General features: G+C 37.1%; 2 protein-coding genes across 3 annotated transcripts; both read left to right on the top strand.

Moving 5' to 3' along the window:
* The first annotated feature begins 4,405 nt into the window (after nt 1-4,405).
* On the top strand, nt 4,406-15,089 carry LOC105032083 (SUN domain-containing protein 2). Of its 2 annotated transcripts, none has more exons than XM_010906436.4 (3): nt 4,406-4,699; nt 5,383-6,537; nt 14,232-15,089. In XM_010906436.4, the coding sequence occupies exons 2-3, from the start codon at nt 5,431-5,433 to the stop codon at nt 14,520-14,522; spliced, it is 1,398 nt and encodes a 465-aa protein (XP_010904738.1). In that variant the 5' UTR covers nt 4,406-4,699; nt 5,383-5,430; the 3' UTR covers nt 14,523-15,089. The 2 variants fall into 2 exon arrangements, with proteins under 2 accessions (XP_010904738.1, XP_010904737.1); XM_010906435.4 differs by having other exon boundaries at nt 4,407-4,699; nt 5,358-6,537.
* Nucleotides 15,090-16,616: 1,527 nt separating this feature from the next.
* LOC105032096 (uncharacterized) lies at nt 16,617-20,364 on the top strand. Its single transcript, XM_029260886.2, has 3 exons — nt 16,617-16,944; nt 17,674-19,786; nt 19,877-20,364. The coding sequence occupies exons 2-3, from the start codon at nt 17,713-17,715 to the stop codon at nt 20,266-20,268; spliced, it is 2,466 nt and encodes an 821-aa protein (XP_029116719.2). The 5' UTR covers nt 16,617-16,944; nt 17,674-17,712; the 3' UTR covers nt 20,269-20,364.
* The last annotated feature ends 275 nt before the right edge of the window (nt 20,365-20,639 follow it).

Here is a 20,639-nt window from a genome sequence, read left to right on the forward strand (position 1 = left end):
CAAAGTAGGATGAAAATTAGAAACTATTTCTAATATGTCATCAATCGTGTCTTCACCAAAAGACAAGAAATATATGAATATATGTTTAGGTTTGACATATTTTCATGCTCATTGTATATTCAAGATAAGATATGATCGAAGGATTGAATTACACAGTAACTTGCTACTAAAGAATATATTTGATATTTCTATCAAATTGTTTATCTTCTGAGTAGTCATAACATATTGCTAGATGTCAATCTTAATTTATAGATTCTTATGAATTAAAAAATTTAATTCATGAATAAATTAAAAAAAGTTCTAATTGATTAACTTGGGTTGACATGAATTGAACCTAAATTGATTGGAAAGATTCCAATTAAATTAGGTTAACATGCACTTAAATCTACTACTGACTAGATGTGGACCCCAATGGGTCACACACGTAATGTATTTGATCAAGTATCTATTTGAAATGGATTATGGATCGTTGGATCTTAATTGGGTTACTAATTGGCATGCTAGCACATGTAGTAACCCTAACTCCTAAATCAAATTGGATTTGATTTAAAACCTTATTTACGTGGTTAACCTAATTAAGTAGGATTTGGATTAGACCATGCCATGGAGGGGCAGCCAAATATTGGTGCCTCCAAGCCTCATCCACGCTCAAATGATTGAGTCCCAAAGAGTTGGGACTCTATATAGTATTAGGCGCCATATTTTTGGGGTGCCAATTTCTTTTTGATGTGGAGAAGGAATAGAGTCCTTCTGACATCGGTTTACGACGCATGTGGTGCCTCCTTACATTAATCCACACTCTAATAAGCTAGTGTGTCTTATCCATAGTTGGCGCAATATTTTATGGGTGCAAGTTTTTGTTTTCACATGGAGAATGATTGGAGTCCTTCTGCTTTGGGTCTCAGATCTACATGGCATATTCTAAGCTCTCTCTCTCTCCCTTCCACACCTAAAGATTTGTTTTGACCAAGTCCATGCCCCTTGGGTGGCGTGGAGCAGGATTTACTATGAAGAGACATGAGCAGAAGTCTTTTTCTACTGATGGTTGATGCTAAGAGTTCTTCTACCTTGGGCAGAAAGGCTTGGCACCCCTTCGTGTCCTCTCACGCCCATTTGATGGGCTTTTGACTTGGTGAAATGCCACATGTCAAGGCTTGGAATACTTATCAGCAAGATAAAGATGTATATATGTCCTTCTACTGCAACCAATCTCCTGAACAATATATATTTGTTTCTTCGGAAGAAACAAATGCACCCCTTGACCCTTGGTGGTGTCTTTCTATGTGAAGGAACTTATCTGAATACTTTAGATTCAGATTTTGAGGTGCAAGGACTTGGGATACGTTGATTAAGTAGCGCCCCCTCTTTAATTATAAACAGGATTCATCTGAGAGTCCTAATCATCAAAAATAATTCCAATTCTCTTCGTTCTTTTGTTAAGACAAGTCTTCTCTAGTTAAGACAAGTATAGGGAAGAGAATAGGAAGAGGATTAGATAAAGGTAAGGAAAAATTGATTGAGGAGGAAGAGTGTCATAGGAAATACTTAGGAATGTTTGATCATAATGAGGCTAAAGGAATTCTTAGAGGAAGAATTCAGCATCAAAGGTTCCTTGAAGAAGTGTCCTTGATCAAGTGCTATGTGGATCATGATTGGAGAGCAAATACTTGGATGCCTCGTGGAAATCGGTCGACCAACATAGGTATGCTTCTGAACAAATTATTTAAATTCTTCTTTGATTGGGAATTGTCAAGGGATTTCTGGGTTCTAGGGTTCGATTATTATGGTGTACATTTAGGAAAAATTTTGAACACCAACCTTTCGCTGGGACACTGCAACCCTATATACAAGATATCATATAAAGACATAGAAAGTCATGTAACACATCAGAAAATCATAATAACCAACAAGATATCATATAAAAACATAGAAAGTTATATATATTGTTTAGGATGTCATATATACTCATAAAGTCATATAAGGTATCAGAGAATAATAATATTATTCTTTCTTTATTCTATGAAGAGAAATGATATTTTCGTCACTAAAAATCTGATAAGAAAAAAGCTGAGCAGTATTAAATATCTATCCCATTAATAATTACAGAATATGGTCCAATATGATTAAGCGGTCCACTCCATGTAAATTCTACTACATCGTATGTGGTGCACAAAGAATTACTATAAATGGTAACTAACAAGAGCTAAATTTTTTTAGGGTGAATTTTATTATTTCTAAATAATGACTATGGTTTTGTTACCTTGGCCTTGCTGGAAAATGTTATTTGAGATGAAGAAGTGAAAATAATTTTTGAGGAGATGGATGAATTTAATCTTGCAAATTACAGTTCTTGGACTGTTTCATAGCAAATAAACATATTAAGGTATTTTAATAGTATCATAATATTATAGTATATTATACCATAATATATTATAATAATATATTAAAAATCTAATATATATATATTAAAACAGAAGTTTTTACGAGCCTCCATTTGACACGTGACAAAAATGGAAGAAGCGGTGTGTGAGCAGATAGCCAGCCGATCTTCGAGGTGAGTGATCAATGGCCTTGCACTCAATGTGCTGCCAAATCGAGAGTCGTCATTGAGGTCCGCTAAGGAGCCAAAAGCCATGATGGCGATTGAGCTGGACTTCGACGGCAATGGCTTCATGGATCTGAAGGAGTCCATCGTGTTCCACCGTGGGTTGGGTGCAAAGGAGAGCTGAGGGATGCATTCGTGATGTATAATCTGGATTGGGATGGGCAGATCTCAGTGAAGGAGCTCCATCTGGTACTGAAAAGATTGGAGGAGAAGTGCTCCATCCATGACTGCTCCATGATGATCCGATCTGTCAATTTGGACGGTGATGAAAGTGTGAACTTTGAGGAGTTCAAGATGATGATAATGAGTGACAGGGAGAGGAAGGGCTTTGGAGGTGGTCCATCTCTATTATCATTGTCGTCGTCCTCTAGTTGATATAGATATCATTGTTCTAATTTCTTTCATAAGGGTTAGATGAGTCTTAGATGGAAATTAGAGACCCATCAATCGCTCTATTGAATTTCTTAGGTTATTTTGAGACATCTTTTTTGTTTTTAGCGATGCTTTAAAAAAGCTCTTTTTGCGATGTGTATTTTGCAGTGTCTCTGAGAACTAACTGATTAGTTATATGCTCTTTGCAAAGAAGGTGAGCTAATATTTGATATTGATAGGAGGAGAGGAGGAAGAAGGAACGAGGCTCGTGAGATAGAAAAGCCCTACGGATTCTTTTCGGGAAATGCAATGCCGATATGACGATAGATCAGTGAGAAAAAAATTTATTTGAAGGTACTTTTAAATCTTAATTATACATTGGCTCCTTAAGTCTTTTATAAGAGATGATCAGCCAACCAATTTTTTAATATTGACAAGCTAATTTTTATGACTATATTTATTCAAAATAATATAATAAAAATCTAATATATCTAAGCTAATATATATATATATATATATATATATATATATATATATAAAAGGATGAGACCTTTCTCCGTATAGATGATTTTTTTTTTTTTTTTGCTTCTCCAATACTTGTGCTTTTAATCATACGAAGTGGGAGACTTTTTTAAACAAAACGTGCATAGGAATCTCACTACTGTAATCCATCTCTCTTTGGTTTCTTGCTCACTTTCCTCATCTACTAATTTGTTCTTTTGCTCCATGTTCTTCTCTATCAAAGGTTTGAGGGAATCTTCTATCAAAAAAATAAAAAGATTGAATCAGGCCCACAACTAGGTAAAGCAGTGCATGTAGTGGCAAAAGGTAACAGGTTGGTTGGTTGGAGAGGTAAAGCATATATATATTGCAAAGAATTTCAATTTTTTATGATATATTTATTGCACCACAAAGTGATGTACATATTTCTATCATATCCACGTCATTTGATCAAATGAACAGATTGCTGTTTAGCATCCAATACAATATATTTGATATGTAATACAATATATCATGCTTGGTAGTTATCCATTTCTATAATTAATACAAAATACCTCTCAATTAAATTATATTGTTTTTGATTTTTCGAGGTCATAAGATTTAATACATCCTGCATAATAATTTTTCTCTTCTTATTTTGCCACTGACCATCTGATCCATTTTTTCGGATCATAATTTGTAAATTTTATTTTTATCAAATAACAATATTAACTTTCACTACAACGAGTAATAAAATTAACAATAATATTTTTTTAATTCAAAAAATCGAAAATACTAGCTATTAACCACCTCAACAAATACATACAGACAGTAATTGTTATATATATATTTAATAAGATATGGCGTTTGAGCACGTGACGGCCGTTATCTGACACATGGAAGACAAGGGTAACGGCGTCAACGGATCGCCCTCCCTGCAACTCTCACACGCCGTCCTGCTTTTCAGCCCCCACCTCCCCACCGCCCGTCGCTCAACCTTGCTCACGACCAACCTTTAAATCAAAAAATAAAGCCGTAAAAGTTTACAAAAACAAAAAGAGAGAGAGAAAAGAGTCTCTAGCCCTCCGGATCCGGCCGGCTGGCCCCTTTCTCGTCTTTCTTTTTTTTTTTTTTTTTTCTCAAAAAAAAAAGAGAATACCAAAAATCTTCGTTGGCGCTCAAGCGGCTTCTCGACGGCGCACGGAATCGAAGACGGCGTACGGCGTATACGAACTGCATACGGTATGCCTCTCCTACCGTCTCTTTAAAGGATCGGTTCCGGCTTTTTTGCCGATCCAGTTTGGTCGATTTTTCGTTCTTTTTTTCGAACTTTAGGGTTTCGATTTCGTATTCTTTTCTTCATTGTAGTCACTGAAGGTCTTTCAGTAGTTCTTTCGCCATTGAGCTTGGTTAATGTGTTTCTCGTGTTGTTGTGAAAATTCGCGTAGTTTTTCTTGTGCTGATTCTTGCTGCTTCTTTGAATTTGTTGGGCTTTTCTGGGATTAGGGTTTTAAAACTAAGTGCATTCTTGAAATTTTTTGCTTCTAGCCGTGTTCGCTGCTGCAAATCTATTTGGAGTTTATCTTTGCAATCATTCGGGTAATTCTTGAATTATTTTTGATTATATTCTTGTAAGGCATTGTTTAGAAGACTCTTCTTTGTTGAACACTGTAAGGACTTTCTCTTTTGCGAGCATTCAATTTCTTTTCCTTTTCTTTTTTTTTGGTTCTATTTGACAATTTTTTTGTTTCGATTTTTTGTTCTATAAGTAATTTCTTTGTTGCCTAGCCTTCAAATCTTTTCTTTTACTTCTACTTGGTAATTTTTTACTACTTTTTAATTAGGTTTCTATACCTCTTATCTGGAGTATCAAATAGGTTCTTGTTTGTATAATCTCTAGGTACTTTATTTCGGTCTTGGATTAGGCCATTTGCGTGGGAAGATCAGAAGCATTTAAAGCACAAGCTTCAAGAATGTCTGCATCAACTGCTGCAAATCCGAGTTCAGCAGCCAATACCAAAACTTCTTTGACCTTGGATTCCAACTCCAAACAAGACATAAGGAGAAGAGCAGTTGCTGTCACAAATAAGAAATCAAGCACTGAAATGACTGTAGGAGGAGGAATTAATGGGGTCAGCAATGATAAGGTGACTGTGGGTGAGAAGGATTTGAGCCATACCATAAGGGGGGAGTCTGTACTTGAGAGACCAAAAGACTTGTTAGAGGTGAAGAAGGGATTAGTTTCTTCCAGCATTGCTTCACGGCGCAAGAAAGGCATATCAAGAGCAGAGAAACCCAAGCCGCAACTTCTCCTTGGAATCCTGATGAAGACCTGTCTTCTTATTGGGGCTCTTTTGTGGCTGGGGCTGTTGATTTGGAAATGGTATGACATGCTTGCATATAATAGGGATTCCCCATTTGCTGCTTTAGATTATGAGGGCAGGTTATCAGAAGTGGAAGCATCTTTGAAAAAAACAGCAAAGATGTTGCAGGTTCAGGTGGAAGTTGTGGATAGAAAGATAGGGAGTGAGGCAGGGACCCTGACAAGGGATTTGAAGAAGACAATAGAAGAGAAACATGCACTATTGGAGAAGGAATTGAAGAGGCTGGAGCGCAGAACAGACAACTTAGATAAGTCTTTGAGAGAGTTGAGGGACACAAGCTTCTTGTCAAAGGAAGAATTTGAGGGTTTCTTAAATGAACTGAACAAGAGAAGAAGTTTTAATGGTAGCGATCGGGATCTGAGTTTGGATGATATTATGAATGTTGCAAAGGAGATTGTTGAGAAGGAGATTGAAAAGCATGCAGCTGATGGGTTAGGAAGGGTGGATTATGCATTGGCTTCTGGTGGGGCAAGGGTGGTTAGACATTCAGAGCCCTATATTTTGGCGAAATCTAGCAACTGGCTTGCCATTGGCAAAGGTCGAGATGGAGTTCATCCTAAGGCTCAAAAAATGCTAGAGCCAAGTTTTGGAGAGCCTGGCCAGTGTTTTGCCTTGCAAGGAAGCAGTGGGTTTGTTGAGATCAGGCTAAGAACAGGGATAATCCCTGAGGCTGTTACATTAGAGCATGTCTCTAAGGTGATTTTTTTGATCCTAATATGCTTATTGCAATTACATACTTTTTGTCATTTTTTCTTTTAATATCCCTATACCTATTTCTATGGCATTCTACAAGATGAACATTTTCAGTTGAAATGAGGTTGAAGTAGATAATTACGCCGGCTGTTTGGGTTTGCTTACTAAATTAGGACCTTCAGAATAGTTGGAGCATGTATGTTTATTTCGTAGTTAGGGTTCTATCAGCCTATCACCTTGTTATATCTGAATTCACAATTAAGCAGCCTATCATTACTAGTATGGGTCGCATTCCAACACTGTGGTTGTTATGTCAGAAAATAAACTTGATAGTGTGGGAGTCTGTCCATGTCTATGACGGTAAATGCTTACTGCTATTAGTACGGGTACAGTGGTATATGACAAACACTTGGGAATAAGAATAATGAGAAGGTTTTTGATTATTATTTATAATATTATGCACTAGAAGTGTATTACTGCATTAAATATCAGCCTCATAGGGATTGCTCTTCTAATAACTAAGAAATCTTTAACATCACCAGTGATCATAGTACCAACAACAGAGACAGGTTCCTTTGACTATATCATCTTTTAGTTGGTAGTTAAAAAGTTGATTGTTAAGAGAGAGAGATTTTTATAACTTCATTGTTGACTGGAAAGAATCATTTATTTATGGAACCAAATAATATCGCAGAATCAAGAGCCCAGGATCTGATTGAAAATTTTAATTGTTTCATGTTGCATAGGGGGTGCTTTGATCTGATTGGAGAGTTGGAAAAAGGCAACAGCACATTGGGCAAAGCATGAAGATTTATTTGATTTTAATATGATTGCATTGTGAAAAGTTTACATAAATGGAAGTCTCTTTTTCACTTTAGAAAGATTTACCAAGATATTTCATCTATCTCACCTCCTTCCCGTTCAGATCCAAAATTATTTTTAGATTTTAACTAGTGTGCTCAAATATGGGTAACTTGAAGAGACAATCGAAGAATTCTGGGCACAAAAGTGAGTTGGTGGTGACATTGCAAACTTTGTTTGTAAAACATATAACCTATGCAATCAGAAAAATAAAAAAAGGAGAGAAGATGGAAGTGTTCTGGGTTGTAAAGAAGCACCTTGCTTAAATCTGAAATTCTTTGTGGAAGAGTTAAGGAGATATAAGGATAGAGAGAGAGAGGATTGTAGTTGATATGATCCAGGGAATGGAGTGAGAAAGGGCAATTGGATTCAAGACAGAGGTCTAATGTGGTTTACTTAAAAAGGAGGTGGAAAAAGAGAACATTGAAACTTGAGGAAGCAAGGATTTGGGCACCAAATTAGGTTGGTGATAATCACATTGGGAACATAGTTTTTGTGGACTATACAAAATATGCAAAAGGAACACTTAAAATTCAGAAGTAGAAGTTCTCTGGTTGGGGTTGTGGGAGAGAACCTTGCTTGAATCTGAAATTCTTGGTAGAAGATTTAGGGATATATAAGAATAGAGAGGATTGAAATTGATAAGATGATGCAGAGAATAGAATGGGAAAGGGCAATTGGCTTCTATACAAGGGTCTAGAATAGTTTGTTGAATGAAGAATTTAGAATTTAAAAACACATTTTTTTATACATTGACTAGTCATAGAAGTGTATGCAACAATTATAATGAGTTTGAGCCCAAAAGGTAGAGTTCAAATGAATGATGGGAAAGGAAATTATTGGAATCTCTAAACGTTTTTATCTTCATAAAAGTAAAAGAGGTGCTGGAGCTTTTAAGCGTAAGCATTGTGTTTAATTCTTTCAGTGATACTTGACCATTGGAGCTGGAACTTGAAAGAAGCGCATCTTTACTTGAGGTGAAAAGACACTTGGTCAGATGGTTTTTTGATGACCTAATAAATCTTCATGCCATGAAGTATTGTGAGATTGGTTAATGATCAATTGGTGGTATTGGTTAATTATCAATTCGTATATTCTTCTTTCAGGGCCATAAATTTTAAATGTAACTTAAACATTGACATTGGAGATAGTTTATGTTGTTTAATGCAGGAAAGATTTCTTGTATGTTGATTAGGGTTAATTATTATATGTACTTCGAAATTGGAATTTAAGAAATCAAGTCTGTACAGGAAAATATAAGAAACATTTTATTTAGACCTGAAATGGGGTTCTTTATATTGCTGTTCTAACTATGCACAAGGAATACCAAGGATTTAAAAGGGAAAATACAAGAATCATTAGTCAAGGATAGGGTTGTGCCGGTGGTTGATGAATCGATGCACTTAAGGGAGGAAATTGCATAAAGAAGTTATGAAAGTGCAGTAAGTAATTTTTTCCCCCTATCCGGACACTTGTTCCATGAAGTAATTGAAGTAATATATGTTTCTATGGAGTTGCATGATGTTGCTAGAAGAATACTTAGAATGTAAACCGGATGAAAGTAATAATCATCAAATAAGATCAAAGAAGGATAGATTCATCAAGATTGTCATCACCATCTGATCTCAGAGTCATCAAATCATCAAGATTGTCATCACCATTTGGTCTTAGTCAACGTATATGTTACATTGGAATGCTTATATCCTTGGGATGTGGTAAGGTCCTTCATGTCCAAATCATAGGTTGATGTACCTGGTGCACTTCAACAAGAGTTGATTGGACATATGTTTGGGTAAAATTTGACAAGGAACAACCTTTTGAAGAGGCAATCGTTGTTGATTGTAGATTATGTTCCTAAGGCAACAAAAGTAACTACATTAACCTTTTACTTTTGAGATTTAATAGGAGGGGACCCTTTTAAAAAAAATTGACCTTGCCATGACCTATGCTTGTGTAGATGATCATCTATGAAAAATGAATTCTTCATGGTCATTTTTGCTAAGATCGGTTGTTGATATACCTTGCAAAAAATGCATTACATGCCCATTTATTCTTAAAAAAGGGGTATTGGATATGGCAGGAATATTTTGCCGAGGCACTTGTGCACAACTTTTAGAATTTATGTCTATGCATGCCTGAAATAAACATGCATACTTCAATTCTTCTAATGACACTGTTTAAAAACTGGCAAAAGGTTGGAATTTTCCTATAATGAGTTTAGTCTACTATAGATAATGTTTCAAATTGTTTTTTTTTTTTTTTAATGTCAATTTTTTGAAGTTACTTAAGAAGTTTGGATGACGAACATGCATGTTGGAAGGCTTTAACAAAAAATATATTCTAATGTATTCTTCTATACAATATTTAGTATAAAATAGGTTAAAGTTTTTTTTTTCTATGTATCGCTGTAGTTCCTTCTTTTCCTCTTGCCAAGTCAGACAGTTGGACAAGTCAAAATCTGATTCTTGTGTCTATTTCCATGCAACACTTCACTCGACTCTAGATGTTCCCATGGCATGTGTAAGATAAATTTGGAGGCTGTCAGATTATAGGTTTCAGGTTTGTTTTGTTATCACAATTAAGACCTCCTTAGTTCTTTACTATGATGTCCCTAACTGAGAGATAAGCAAAGTCCATGGAAGGAGAGTGGAGAAGATCTAGAATAATGGAATTTATTATAGCTTTTGCTTGCTACATGTACTAGCACTGCAGCTATATATGCTTAAAAAATAATTATTTATTATCATATCTCTGTTGTATCAGTATTCCACATTTTAAAAATTTACCGTGTTTGGTGTATTGTCCATGTCTATGCATCAGATGACCATAAGGTGGCTTGTGGTAGTCCTATCGCTTTTTTAGTTATCATGATATCAATGTTTGTTTAAGCTCAAGTTAGCTCTCAGTTGAACAAGGACCATAGGAGTGATGCTAGCTCATATACTTCCAAATGCAAATACATATATATTACCCGATTAAGTATGGTTATATGGATGTATCATTGAAATTATTAAACAAATAAGAGTTGAATATTCAAAAAGATTCTATCATCCAAAATTTATGTCTAAAAAAAACCACTGAATTTTGGTAAGTGAACTTTATTATAAGAAATAAAGGATAGGGTGCCACACCTAGCCTTCCACGCCTTGTGGTCAAGCCATGCAATTGGGGCCAGTTTCTAGAAGTGGTGATGGGAGAATACAAGCCTATTATGCGATATTCTTTGGCTAATAATGTTTAATAGGACAAGAGTACTGCTTAATTCCCCTTAAACACTTGACTTCTCTAGGAAACCATAAGTATCCTTGATATGCCTTCTCGTCAATGCCTTGTCTCTTTCTCCACCTCTGTCTCTGCCATCACTAGGATGGCAGAGGCCCTAAAGCCAGACAACTATGCACCTCCATTAGTGAGGACTTCAAAGAAGAGGGATTTTTTTATGAGGCAAGTCAGTATAAGTACTAGGGTATACATTATATAATGGCCAAAAACACAAGAGGGCATTCGTGGAGACCAAAGGAGATGATGGAGAAGCTGGTGTCCAAGAACGAATACGGGGTGCTCAAGGATCAGACCAAGGTGGAGGTGGGGCACTACTTCCAAGAGAGTAAGATCAAGAAGGAGGTTCTTGAGATGTTTGTTGATGTGCTATCTAGATACCCTAGCTTTAGTGAATTACTGAATTTATGTGGAAAAATGTTGATGGTTCTAGTTTCTTCCAAGCTCTGTAGATTATGTAGTTTTATCTTAAGTGGTCGATCACTTTGTGGTAGGGCATGAAAATGGTTTAGGCCCTTCCGATGTTTTTTCTCCTAGTGGCCTCATTCAAAGTTTGTCAAACAAATACTCATTTAAGATTAAAAAAGAAATCAAGTAATATTCTTCTGTTGCCTCTTTAAGAGTAGAATGCGCTGGCTATGGAAGATGAGGTGGGGGATGTAGAAGTAAACAGTTAGGTTGGTAGTCTATTTGACGGAGTTGGAGGTTAGGGCATCAGGAAGTGGTTTAGGAGGAGCGGCGAGTTGGCGTGGAAGAGGTCCTAATGAAGGGTGAGGCTTATAATGGAAATAGGATTCGAAAAGGAGATGACAAGGGAGAAGGGAAGGCCAAGAGCAGCGATGCTGTCAACCATGCAGCATATGTTAGTGATGTTGGTAGGGTTGGCGACGAGGGTTTAGATGACACTTTGTTGCTTCTCTTTATATATTATCAAATATGACTAACATTGTTTATTTTATTGATATAATATTAACAGCATTCTCATACATAATTAAGTGCAAAAATGTAAAAACTCTGTCCTTGCACAATTTTGATGAAATTGGACCTAATATTACATAGGATTAGTTGCATTTGCTACTGCCAGAAAATCTGCAACAAAAAGGAGGCCTTAAGGGATTATTAACAAGAGTACAAGAAGCATAATATTCCAAGGACCATGATTTAAATTGAAAAAGGAAAAAAAAAATGAAGGACAGAGAAATGAGAGAGAGAGAGAGAGAAGGCGAAAGGGACAGGAATGTTCATTCTTCTAGGTCGACCAGCTAAAGTTGTGACCTGGCATAAATGCACTAGCTTATGTTCCCTGCCACTTATGAACAGCTACATCAAAAGAGTATCCTCTCTCTCTCTCTCTTTGGAGGGGGGGGGGTGTGGTGTTACAGAGTATCCTATCTCATTATTCTCACTATTTAGTGTCTGTTTTTCACTATTCTTCACCCGCCCAACTTGTAAGCATCAGAGATTTGGTAAAGAACAGTGGAAGGTCTTGGTATGTGATAGGAAATATGGAATTTGGAGAATTGTTGTTTGTTTGTGATCATTGTAAATTATGATGGTGTGGATGGACATGCTAGTGTTTCATTTTGAAGTAAATAATCTAGTTTGTAGAGCTCTAATTTTATTTGAAAATTTTTGAGATACGCATTTTGTTTTTTTTATTTTTCCATCTTTGTATGTTTTGTGCTCCTTAGTACAAGGCAAGTTTGAGGGTATTGGTTCTGCTGTTTAACCTTATGCCATCAGCTAAGACTGAAGTATGCTATAGTATCCCAGAACATTCGAGGACTGGTTGATACTTAAAGCAATCGAGTCATCTTATGCTTGTTTTGTTTATGATAAATGGACTGACCTATTTGCCATGGAAAATCTGGTGTTCTTTTTTTTTTGGTCCTGTCTTTTCAAATTGTTTGTGTGTGCATACTTGGTGTAATTCTTATGTTAAGAAGGATATCTGGAACTATCAAGTTTCACTCCACCCTTGGTTGTAATCATGCCCTTCTACACTTGATGGCTATAATGTGTTCTATTATTTATCCTTGTCAAACACTAATATATCTCTTTCCAAGTTGTGTTTTTATCGTGATCATCTCAATTATTTGTTGCGGTTGTGATATCTCTTTCAGTGGAATGCATCTGCAGTATCATTTGAACCATAATTGTATCCTTTCTGACTCTAGCACGGATTTCATTGCTGTTAGGGCTTGTAGGGTGGCTTAAGGCATCACCTCATTAAATCTTTTGACTATAGATTTTGTCTTATATTGGTGCTATAAGGCATGTTGTATCGATTATATATTTTCCCTCATGTTTTTTGTATGATAAAGGTCATCAAAAAAGAGATCAAAAAAAAAAAAATCTTAGAAAATTGTGTTTGTTTGGTAGTCCTTGTATAAAGGACTTTAGTTTCTAAGGCTTAGAAGATTGTAGTTTTAGTTTCTTGAGAAGGCTTGCCTTCTGTGTTGATTACAAAAATCTCATTTAGCTTGTAGGTTAGATTAGGAAGTAGTGGGGTTCCTTTGATGGGGTTTATGGGGTGGTTTTGTGATCTTTATAGAAGAAAGTTTTTATTTTTATTTTTATTTGTATTGCTGAATTAATTGAATTAAGTATTATCTCCTTTCAGCTGATTGTTCTTTTGTTACTGTCTTCCTCTCTCAGGAGGGCAGTTATATAGCATCCAGGTTTATGCTCAGTGCTTGATTCCAATAATGAGGAAGAAGAAATAAGCCAGGCTGTTTGGCCGAACACCAGAACACCCTATTATCTTTTCCTTCATCTCCTTATCCTAACATTCCCTCCTAAAGTGGCTAAATCTTTTTCCAGTTTTCTATTTTATTTCATGAATGTTGATTTGGACTTTGATAGAAACATCACATAGGATCATCATGTCATTTTCTTCTTTTGGTGTGAATTCCTAGAAGTCAGAAGCTGCCAACTTCGGCAATGAGTTGTTCTAGGTCACATCAATTTGATCTCGGTTGAAAGCTGAAGTTGTTTAAAATTCTTAAATGTACTGCAGACTCCACATATGCTGCAAAAGCATCAGATAAAGATTTGGGTTCGTCCGCCAGACTTACTTTTTATGTGTCTACTTATTGAACTTCATCACGTGACAGCTACTGCATTATACTTCAGTTGTACTTTAAGTTACCTTTATTAAGACTGAAATTAAAGGCAGACATTTACTTTTGCATTTTGAAATCTATTAGGTTGACATAAGAATATGGGTACGGACAGATATTTTGAGATCATTTATATTTGTTTGAGTGAGAATTTTGAGAGGTGAAAAGGGAATAATTAGAGAATATAAGTCTGGAGAGTAAGGCTAGCTTTTACACAAGTTCTTTCAACAATGACCTTCAAATTATTTCCATAATTTGTCTGAAGAAAACCTATATTCACCTATACCATCCAGATCATGTAAAACAATACAGATGAATAAACACTTTATTTAGCTGCATGAAGTTAAATATCGTTGTTCGTTATCTTTAATTCTATTTGGAACCTACTTTTTGTTTGAGCAATCACTAACATCTGTCTGGATCTATGATGTGCAGAGTGTGGCTTTTGACAGGTCTAGTGCTCCAAAGGAATGTCGGGTTTCTGCATGGTTTGAAGGGCCTGATGATAACCCATCTGACCGATCCAAGAAGATGTTTGTTTTGACAGAGTTCACTTATGACCTCGAGAAAAGCAATGCTCAGACCTTTAATGTCGAGACAACCAATTCAGCTGTCGTCAATATGGTCCGGCTTGATTTCTTCTCCAACCATGGGAGCTCTTCTGTGACATGCATCTACCGGTTTAGAGTGCATGGTTATGAGCCCAGCTCCTCCACAAAACGATGATGCAACCCTAAGGATGAGTACAGGCTTGGGGGTGTTTTGTTCACTACCAAATCTGTATCATTACATTCTCCTGTCTATATGGAATTTCTTCTTGCTTTGTTTTGTTGATCATATCTTGCTCTGACATTGTAAATCTTCTAATTATGTGGCTCTCTCCCGTGCCTAACTCCTCAGTCCTCACCAGGCAAATAGATGCCACACGTACACAGAATTGGAACTGTGCATGTAATATGAGCGCGATGTTAGATCTTCTATTTGCCTGTTGTTTAGTCTGTGGTTTTGGAGGGATGATTTCAAAGTTTTTGAGCATCCTCTAGTCTCTGCTCGGCATCCGAGCGGGCCTTTAGCTGTTCAGAAATGATACATCTTGGAGTTGAAGCTGTTGACCAAATCTGGCTCATGGACCAAGTACATTCTTTGATGGTCCACATGTTGTTATTTGTAAGTGCAAGCTCTTGTATTTTGATCTGAATGTTTGACAGATGAATTGTATGAAGGCCAGCAAGTATACCTCTAGTGAGTAGATGTTTTTCTATTTAAAATCAAGATACATTAAATCTTACTTCATAGTCGTGCAATATTTCTAGCGGGTGGATGTTCTTGTGTCTGATGAGCTTGTTTCCTAGTTGGCTTTGTTTGCTGATTCGATCGATGGTTATTTTAAAAGCTCAAGTATTTTTAATGGATTTATCATGCAGAGGCATCAGACTTGACGGAGACCGTAACTTTGTGAAAAATTAGTTGGCCCACACAGAGGACACGAGCAAGGGGGAATTTGAAGGGACTGCCATCTAGCTTGCTGTGTTAGACAATAATCATTTTGTTTGTCATCTCATTATGATTTTGTGTTCCAGATGATTTAGTTGAGATCACACATATATATTTGTATATTAAATGTTTGGAGCTGAATGGGGTCACGGATTGGGCATTTCATGCAGTTTGGTCGAATACTTGGTGCACACCTTTTCTATTAAAAGGAACCTAAAGGTCTAGAAATCATGGAATTCTATAAAAATCTAAAGGTTTGGGAAGTTGGATATTATCTTGTTTTTATGGGAGTCAAAATGGTCCTAACTGTTAGAGTTTTGATATCTATGTATAATTTAAATTTTTTTTTTTTTGATACAAACAGATGATCATATCAATCTAGTGCGAGAACAGGTTAAAAAGTTAAGATATATAAAATCTCGCAACATTTACGGACATACCTCGTCCGATCTTCACAATCAGTCGTTGGACTGTTCAGAAATAAAAATCGCCATCCAATCTACTGCAGTGTTCGTCTTTTATAGATATGTCGGATTCATTGCAATAGATAGGCAAAGAAAGGTTCTAACATTTCAGATAAGCGGATGATTTTTGAATTGTTTGGCATCATTCTGAATCTACGAGATGACATCATCTTGTTCGTGTGAAATTACTGTCTAATAAAAATGACACCTGTTCAAGCAGTGCGAAGCTCTGCAATTGGGATCGAAAGATGTAACTTTATGTCTGATAAATGTGACACCTGTTCAAACGGCTCTATGGTCGGGATCAAAAGACATAATTTCGTTACTTCATGGTAGCTGATAGAGCCAGAGTTGTAGCAGCAAGACCGTAACAAGGGGGACCTCTCTTTTACCAAATGTCCATGAAACGGTTTCAAATATTATCCAATAACATGGTCTTCTGCTCCATCGTTCTCTCTGGAAGGAGGATGACTTTACCTTACTTTTTTTTGCTGTTTTTTTTTTTAAGCATACGTTTCCTTTTGTATCTTCTACATTCTTTTATCTAATTTACCTACTTACCTTCTATAATTTTTTTTATTATCAATAAAATTGCCGGTGACTAATGGGTTGTGTCTGATAGTCTCCAATTTCATAAAAAAAAAAATTAAAAAAAAAATTACTTTTATTTATTTTTAATACTTCATGGGGTAGGTAAATTTCAAAGTGACATTTCGTTGTCGTTCTTCACATCAAATTGTATTTTTTTGAACTTCACATCAAAAAGAACATTTCGTTATCGCGAGTGAAAGCCAGATATACTGAGCGGACCAGATGTAATCCTCCCACCGATAGCCTACGTGCACCGAACGTAGTAGGACGGAGTTTTAGAGCGTGAGAAATAGTGGGGGGCGTTTTATGAAAGGCCGGAAAGGGAGAAACGAGGAGGTATACTTATCAAGAGGGCGGGAGCGCTCCTGGGCCGCGGTTCGCGCGCCGTGTAGGCTGGTTTCGTCTCCACGCGCACGGAGATGCGCTCCCCTGCCACATCTCCCCTCCACATCCCACACCCCGCCCCCCTCTCTTCATTTATCTCTGATTTAAATATTATTCCTCTTTTCTTCGTTTCGATTCTCCAAGCGGAGGAAACCATAAGAAATCGGACAGAAGAAAAGCGAGATTATGTTTGTTTTCTGTGAATATTGATCCATGTGAGTCTTATTATGCTCACCTTATTTGCTTGTCTTCTCCCATTTGATTTATTTGATGATCTGGGCGTGTTTGATATCAAAAGATCCAACTTTTTGTGGCCATTTCATGATCTGTTTAGTATATGGAAGTAGTTTTCCACAAAATGATTCGATTTTGGTTGGGTTTCTGTCATGGACCTTAAAGATTTTTGAAGATGGTTTGACGATCCGTATGCACTAATATTCACAGACAAAAAATAGTTCGGAAAATCCTCTTGCTATTAGACTCATAATGAGGCTGCTAGTACTCATATTTTAATCGTGTTTAGAAAATTTATTTATTTCTTTTGTTACTGATGATGGTTTTCTGTGACAAATGTCTCATTTATTGCATTTGAACATTGGTGGTAAAAAATGATATCAAGAAGGAGAAAACTGTAACTTTGGGTTTCTGAAGTGAAAATACTTGTGTTATTATCTCTTTGTTTGATTATTCCCTGATGAAGTCCATACATATTTGTTGATTTAGGTTTGCCTTCCAAATGTTTGTTAGATTACCAGGAGTTTGTTTCTGCTTATATGTTTCATGACAGTATAACATGTTTTCCTAGTACATCTTTTTGGTGAATTTACTTTTACTCAAGCCATTAGTACCGGATTTTATTTACTCGCAGAGATTTAGCTGAAGTGGTACTTCTCGTTTCCTCCCTTCTAGTGGGGTTCTAATCTTCTTGTTCTTTCTATTGCCAGCACATTATTAAAGGAGCAATTACAAAGTAAAAAGAAGATATGGCATTTGGGGCCAAAGAAATAATTGTATATATCACAAGAACTAGTTACATATTTGTTTGCGGGCATCCCTTTATTATTGGCATGGTATTTTTTCTTCTTATACTGTACAGATGTTTTCCTTCTTTATTTGTTTTCCTGGTCTCTTCCTCTCCCGTCATTGTCTGCACTGCCGTTCTTCTTGGAACTATTCTCGTTTATGGTGAACCAAACATACCTGAAGTCGAAGAGAAGGATAGGAAGGCTCCGAGACTTAGTCCTCATAAGGTTGGGGCTGTAGCCAATGTGGAAGGTAGAAGAGAAACTAGGGAAAAGGCAGTGGCACAGAATGAGAGATATGGCAGGGGGGATGGTTCTATGGCTGAAACCTCTTTGGTTGATGAAGACAAGAAAGTGAATTATGGGAAGAAGGTGAGTGAAGTTACGAAAATTCATGGTCATGGGATTGCTAAGAAGAAAGAATCTTATTCAGAAAAGCTAGCTGCAAGTGGACCAAAAGCAGGTGAGGATATTGGCGGTGCAAGCACCTTGAATCAAAAGAAAGCCAAGGATCCTAAGAAGGGAGTTGATAAGCCTACTTCAGACAATGGCCTTGATTCATCTTTGGGTTCACCTTGGCATGATGTTGATCATCAGAATGCTTCTTCATGTTCTGAATCAGACAAAGCAGAAAGTTCATCTCCTGATGCTGCTTCCATGTCTGACATTATGCCAATGCTTGATGAGCTTCACCCGCTTTTATTAGACTCAGAAGCTCCTCAGCCTGTTCTTCTATCCAAATACAAATCAGATGCTGCCTCTGTGGGGTTATCAGATGATGGTAGTGCAGAGGAAGAAGCTGAAAACCAGGATGATGAAGATGATGAAGAAGGACAGGAAAAAGATGATGAAACTAAAACTATGGTAACTTGGACAGCAGATGATCAGAAGAATCTCGTGGAACTCAGAAAATCTGAACTAGAAAGGAATAGGAGGTTGGAGAATGTAATTGCAAAGCGAAGAGCAAGAAAATTAATGGAGAAAAATTTAATAGACTTGGATAGTAATGACTCATTGCCAAGCATAGAAGAGCTGTCTCGCTTTCAGGTTCAGATTCCACCTGTTTTTGCTCCAAGAAGGAATCCCTTCGATCTTCCTTATGATGCAGATGAAATTCCTGGTTCGGCTCCTTCTAGACTGCTGCCGAGGCAAAATCCTTTGGATCTTCCTTATGAACAACCGGATGAAACGGCGAGTTCCATGGTGGAGAATTTGAGCCAGCAAGAGTTTGTGACAAATCCACAGCAAGATATGTTATTTAGAAGGCATGAGAGCTTCACTTCAGGAGCATTATTTCTTGGGGATCTTACACAAGAGAGACGCACCTTTAGGTTCAAGCCCTATTTTGTTGCAGAGACGACTGATACAGAGGAGACTGGATTTGCTGATCAGAGAGAATCAAGTGTGGAGAGTGACTCGAAAGCAAGTTCAAAATCTGGTGCAATATCTTCAGCCACCAAGCAGGAATCTCATAAAGAGATACCAGAACGAGAATTGCATGAACAGAGTGATTCTATTGCTTACCATGATGCTGAATCTAGTGAGGCAGAAAGTCAATCCTCTGATGAAGCTGATTCAGTGGATGTCGCCCAAGTACTAAGCGGGGTTAGTCCAAGTGATGATCACGGCATGGTCATGGAAGAAGCTCATCAAGCTGCTGAAGCATTTGGAGAAGTTGGAGAGGAAACCAGTGAAGAGTTGGAACCATATGCCATTGCTTCAGATGCTGAAAAAGCTGAAATAATTGATGTGAAGTATGAGTCAGGCTCCTCCACTTCATCAGAAGAGAATGAGAAGAGTACCAAAGCAAGGTTTCATGAACAAGCAGCTAGTATGGAGAAAACAAGGGGCGATTCCCCCACAGGTTCTGTTGACTCCATCAAATCAGTTACTGAAGATTCTGATATTCAGAGTAGGGAAGCAGAGCGAGTTGATGACAATCAAGTTGCAGAGCCTGTTTATGACTCTAGCCCATCAGCAATTGGAAAAACCCAATCTAATGTTTCAGCACTTGATGAAGCTCTATCTGGTGCAGGTAAGGGCAAGCTAGTTACAGTTCTGAACCCTTAACAGCTGTAAAATCCTTTTGATATCGCCTCCTTTATCAAAACGTTGTATTATGCAGGTAAAGAAGGTTCCAATTCCCATGACTCTTTGATGTCTGATATGCAAGCAGATGTCTCACTAGTGGGTTCTCCTCCAAGGACTGCGAGGAATGCTTCCTTTGGAGAAAGCGCAGGAGAAGAGCTGGCATTTTCTGGCCAAGTGTTTTGGGTTGCATCAAGTTTAGCTTCTATTGAGGAGAATGAATCAAGATCAAGGGAGATATCTGAAATCAGGGAGTGTGATGTTATCGGAGATGAACTATATGGAGTCCATGATGACTTGGTTCACCCAAGTTTGCCCATATTGCCAAAGGCAACAAGTGAGCGGCGGTTGCATCGCTTAAGTTTGTTTTCGCGCCGCTCAAGTTTATCTTCAGTGGGGACTGAATCTAGCGAAGGTAGTCTAAATTAATTCAGAACTGCTATATTTACTTCATGTCCTGTTGGATGTCCATGGGAACAGTTGTTTATAAAATTGATCTATGACTGATCCATGTCATTTTTTTTTGGCCGATGTGAGTTTGATTCTTATCCTTCAAGTTTTGTTGGACATGAGAGATCTTCCTTCATTGAGATAGTGGAACTCATTTTCACTGATTTAAGTTTTAGACTAAAGTATATACCATTGTGTGCTTCTTTATAGCCTAAAATTCTGGTATATTTTACCTTTTGATTAGCAGCTTATTATTCGATCTCCTCAATATCATTCACATTTTGACAAGTGGTGCTGGGGTTGAACATAAAATACTAGGTCACTGCTATGGACACTATAGGCTCCCCCAC

The sequence above is a fragment of the Elaeis guineensis genome, chromosome 10, assembly GCF_000442705.2.
Source record: "Elaeis guineensis isolate ETL-2024a chromosome 10, EG11, whole genome shotgun sequence".
NCBI classification, from domain to species: Eukaryota; Viridiplantae; Streptophyta; class Magnoliopsida; order Arecales; family Arecaceae; genus Elaeis; species Elaeis guineensis.